The 5,296-nt window shown below is 38.8% G+C and overlaps 1 protein-coding gene across 1 annotated transcript in view; it reads left to right on the forward strand.

Moving 5' to 3' along the window:
• The window catches only part of MELK (maternal embryonic leucine zipper kinase), an 89,947-nt gene that overhangs the window by 19,290 nt on the left and 65,361 nt on the right, over positions 1-5,296 (forward strand). Inside the window, exon 7 of the mRNA XM_006886955.1 lies at positions 1,291-1,389. Coding sequence (XP_006887017.1) covers positions 1,291-1,389 — 99 coding nt within the window. The remainder of the gene's footprint in view (positions 1-1,290; positions 1,390-5,296) is intronic.

The raw sequence follows: 5,296 nt of genomic DNA on the forward strand, positions 1-5,296 counted from the left end.
CTCTAACCTCTTCCCCAGTTTGTTCTTTTTCCCCTGCCCTCCGAATGTCTGTTTTAATTGTCCAATTGCCATAGTGCTTGTCAAAGCCAGTTCTGTTTAATCTCCTTTGTCAGTGTGTCCTTTGCCATTCCCTATCACTCCTCCCTGAGAGAGACTTCACCCTGATTCATAAGGGAAAGGGGATGGCAGTTCTAGGATCATCCTAGATATTTTGATTTCTTTCTCAAACCTCAGCTCTGTGGCGTGAATACTCTTACTCTATTTTTATATATATGAAAAAATAGGCTCAGAACTTAAGTATTGGGTTGATTCTGACTCTTACCAGCCCACCATTGGGTTTCTTTATGGGAGGCCCTGGCCCTTCTTCCTCCCTTGGAGTGGCTAGTGAATTTGAACCATTAACCTTTTGGTTAGCAGCACGACGTGTAATTACACTACCCTACAAGAGCTTCTGTACCTAGTATAGTTATCACCTAATTGTGTGATGTTGTTCAAGCTATTTTTAATTATTCCCTTTTTAAAAAAAACCAACCTGCCATTCTTAGCTGTTACTATTTTCCTAAGGCAGATGAGGGCAGGACCTGGGTCTTTCCTGCAGCTAATGGTAATAGCATTATTGACTAAGGCCAAATACTGCTTGAATAAATAGTTACTGCCTAGGACTCCTGGGACACATGGATATCCTATATAAAGGTTAAACTCTTTTCTGGGATTTTGAGATTTATAAGGTTATTTGTGCAGGCAGGCTAATTTTGAGCCTCTGTATTTGAAAAGTCAATCATTGAACTTTATTAAGGTTTTTCTATACAGAGAGGATTTTACAGTGCAGCTTAGTCATATTTACAGATTATCAGTATTGCATTTTGAGACTTATTTTGACATTCTCATGCTTGTTTACATAATCCTCATATGTAACCTAAACTCCCAGTTGCACTATAGAATTGTCTTAAAGAATCAGAGACCTAGCCTCGTGTCCCTAATCACGCCAAAGCCAGCTAAGCCAGCTGGAAATGACTTCATGTCCTAGTGTGAGTACAGAGTTAGAGACGAGTGTACAAAGAGTGCAGCAATCAGGAGACCTGTGTGGGTCCTCCCACTGACTCACTGAGAGGAAGGACAAGCCTTCCTTTCTGGACTTCAGGGTCCCTCATCTGTAGAATGAGCAGATTGAATTGGATGATCTCTGAGTTCTTTTCTAGCTCTGATAATCCTGTGATTCTATTAAGGGTACTGTTGTTCTGGAATATGCTCTGAAGATTTTTTGAATGATGTTATTTTTTTCCTTCTCAGGCAGATGTTTGGAGCATGGGCATACTCTTATATGTACTTCTGTGTGGATTTCTACCCTTTGATGATGTTAATGTCATGGCTTTTTACAAGAAGATTATGGTGAGTGTTATAAGGCATAGAACTGGAAGATAAAAAAATTTCTAATCTTCATACTATATACTGCTACGTATTTCCTTTTATGAAAGTACAAAGGCTACAAAAACTAATCTATGTTGTTAGAAATCAAGATATTTGTGTGGGGCCTGGTGATCGGAAAGTAGGGGCATGTGGTCTTTTATTTCTTAATCTGGGGCTTATATTTATGTATTTATTTTTACAACTTATCAAGCTATACCTTTGTGATATGTGCACTATTCTGTATGCATATATTACTTCAATAAAAAAGCTTGTCAAGACAAAAATTGCTCAGTAAATTGTTCCAGAGTTGAAAAAAGTAGTTATATAAGATGATTTCCTAGTAAGAGTTTTTATTTTGCATCTTGAAGTGATACCCTAGCAAGTTTCTGTTTTAAATCACATTTTCCTATTTAGTTATATTAAAATAAAGAAAGTCTGTTAGTGTTGAGGGGAAAAATGGACTTAAGATGCACTTAAATCATAGGTAATAGTACTGTAAGCTTTGTTAATATCATACCTATTAGAGAGAGAATACAAATTAGTGTTTGTCAGGAGATGGTGAAAGGAAAATAGAGTATGTCTGCTATTATGGGATTTCATTTTTGGGTGTTGAAAATGTTCTGGAGTTAGGTAAGTGGTAAGAGTTGTATGACTCTTGATATACTGAACATCACTGGATTGTGCAATTTAAAAAGTGAATTTTATACAGTGAAAAATAGAAATTAAAAATTATATTTGTAAAACAAGAACATAAGTCTTTTAAATTGTTAATATTCAAAGCAAGCTAACAAAAGAAGGTTTGTAAAGAGGAAGATACTGTGTCTCATAGCAAATCAGAGTCACAACAGCAGAATAGCTTTTCTAAATGCTGCTTGAATCCAGTTCTATTAACAAATAGGTCTACTGTGTATATGATACTGAAAGGCCTGAACAGAAATCTATGAAGCTTGATTATTGTTCTCTATGGCTTGATGAGCATCGAGGACTCTCCTTCATAGGGTCGCTATGAGTCGCCTGCGACTCGACGGCACTTAACAACAACAACAATGGCTTGATGACTTCTTGGAAAGAGCTGTCTTCCCTGTCCCCCCAAAAAATCTCTCTCACAAAATAAAACAAAAAGACCAACCATGCTGCCATCTGGTAATTCTAACTCATAACGACCCTGTAATACTGTAGTCTTCAATTTGGATTGAAGGTCAACATCAAGAAGACAAAGATTCTCACCACGGGGCCAGTTGGCAGCACCGTAATAGATTGAGAAAAGACAGCTTGCAAAAGTAAAATCTCTATAATGTTAAAAAAAAAGAGAGAAAAGAAATTACAGCTTGCTTGGATCCACAATCAACACTCTTAATACCAGCAGTCAGGAAATCTAAAGATGAAATGCATTGGGAAAATCTGCTGTCATGGACCTCTTCAGAGTGCTGAAGAGCAACAGTGTCAGTCTAGATACAAAGGTGCGCCTAATCCAGGCCATGGTTTTCTTAGTCACTTGTTGTGCTTCAGAAATTTGGACAATGACTAAGAATGACAGAGGAAGAATTGATAGTTGTGCTGGAGAAGAGTCTTGAGCATACCAACGACTGCCAAGAAAACAAATAGTTCTGCCTTGGAGAGGGTGAAACCAAGTCTCTCTCTGTCTCTCTCTTTTTTTTTTTTAATTAATTTCAATGAAAATTTACAGAGATTTTGGATTTCCATTCATTCATAGTTGCACTCTTCTTCCTTCCCAACCCTCCCCCCTAGCAAGTCTCTCTTTGGAGGGTAGGATTTTGAAGCCCCGCCTCACTTACTTTGGGTACGTGGCCAGGAGAGATTGGTCCTTGAAGAAGGACCTCATGCTTGGAAGGGTGGACGGTCAGCACAGGAGGGGGAGACCCCGGATGAGATGGATTGATATAGTAACTGGAGCAAAGGGGTCTGGTGTGTCAGAATTAGTGAGACTGGCTCAGGGCGGGGAAGGGTTCAGAGCTGCTGTACAAAGGGTCACTATGCCATTGCAGGCGATTCAACCAGTAACATTCTATGACAGATTTGGAAGCAGTAGTGGCATCCACTTCCTAAATAACTTGCTTCCAGAAACTCTATGAACTTTGATAAATGTCGATAGTTGTAGAGGGGCTCCAGGCCTTTTATAGGGTCGCTATGAGTTGTGTTCAACTTGAAGGCAATCAACAACAATACACTATAAACTCTCTTCAACGTATTGGTTTCTTCCTCTATGTGTCTTAGAAATCATAATATGATTATTATTATTGTTATGTGCCATTGAGTTGCTTGCACCTAGTGATCCTGTGTACAATAGCCCTGAAACCTGCTCTATCCTGTGCCAACTTTACCGTCCCTGACACACCTACCCTCATTACCCCAGTCACTGTATCAATCCATCACACTGATGGTCTCCCTCTGTTTCTCCGTCCCTCCACCCTTCCAAGCATGATGTCCCTCTGCAAGGACCAGTTCCTCCTTGCAACATGCCCAAATTATGTCAGATGAAACCTCAGAATCCTTGCCTCCAAGGAGTAGCCTGACTTCACCTTCTCTAGGATGAACTTGTTTGTTACAACTCCTAGCAGTCAATGGTATATTCAACACTCTTCTCCAGCACCACAGCTCAAAGGCATCAATTCTCTTTCTGTTATCCCTAGTCATTGTCCAGCTTTCTGACACATAGCAAGCAATTGAGAAGACTATGGCCTGGATAAAGGTGCTCATCCTAGTCTCCAGACTAACGTCATTGCTCTTATAGCACTTAAAAAATTTATTAGAGCCTTTTCATTTTTCATGACTGCATAGAATTCCAGTGTATGCATTTACTGTGTTTTATTTAACCAGCCTCCTGTTAGTAGATTTTTAAATACTTTTCGAATGGTCATTTTGCCCACTGTTAACGTATCTATAAGAAAATTCCTGCAAGAAAAGTTGCTAGGTCAAAGGGTATATGAATTTGAAAATTTGATAACCATTACCAGATTGCTTCCAACTGAAGTTCTATCACTTTATAGAACTACTAGTAATAGCGTGAATGTGCTTATTTCTCCATAATCCCATCAGTATAGGATATCATCCTTTTTGATCTTTAAATTATTTTTGTTTTATTTATTTATTCTATGTTGTTGTGTACCGTCAAGTTAGAACTGACCATAGCTGACCCTTCGGTGGGTTTTCAGAGACAGTTAATCACACAGGAGTTGATTGGCTACCTTTCTTCCATGGAGCAGCTGGTAGATCAGAACTGCTTACCTTTGCAATGTCAGTGCAGTTATATACCACTAAGCCACCAGAACTTTATGTCAGATAATAGAATTTTAAGTCACATTTATTGATCTTTTGCCATACTTAGACAGGCTTTTCTTTCCGATATTTTTTTAAACTTTCCATGTTTTCTTCTAGTATTTTTATGATTTCATTATTTATGTGTAGATCCTAGGTTCAGCTGGATTTTGCTTTGGTATTTCATCACTTTAAGCACTGATTTAAAAAAATTAAAGATAATTGTTTTCATATTTTGGATTTTGGATTTTATAGATCTAGTTGTGCTGATATCATATCCATGTATAATTTGCGATTTATTGTTAATGTTGTTTTGTTGTTGTTATGTGCCATCGAGTCATTTGCGACTCATAGCAACCCTATGTACAACAGCCCTAAACCGTGCTCTATCCTTTGCCAATCTCATTGCCTCTGACAAACCCATCCCGAGTACCCCAGTCACTGAATCAGTCCACCTCATAGAGGGTCTTCCCCTCCTGCGCTGTCCGTCCACTCTACCCAGCATGATATCCCTCTCCAAAGACCTGTCTCTCCTTACAACATGTCCAAAGTATGTCAGACGAAGCCCCAGAATTCTTGCCTCCAAGGAGCAGCGTGGTTTAATCCTCTCTAC

Source organism: Elephantulus edwardii, unplaced genomic scaffold, assembly GCF_000299155.1.
Source record: "Elephantulus edwardii isolate Elephantulus edwardi_28Jun2011 unplaced genomic scaffold, EleEdw1.0 scaffold00052, whole genome shotgun sequence".
Taxonomy (NCBI): domain Eukaryota; kingdom Metazoa; phylum Chordata; class Mammalia; order Macroscelidea; family Macroscelididae; genus Elephantulus; species Elephantulus edwardii.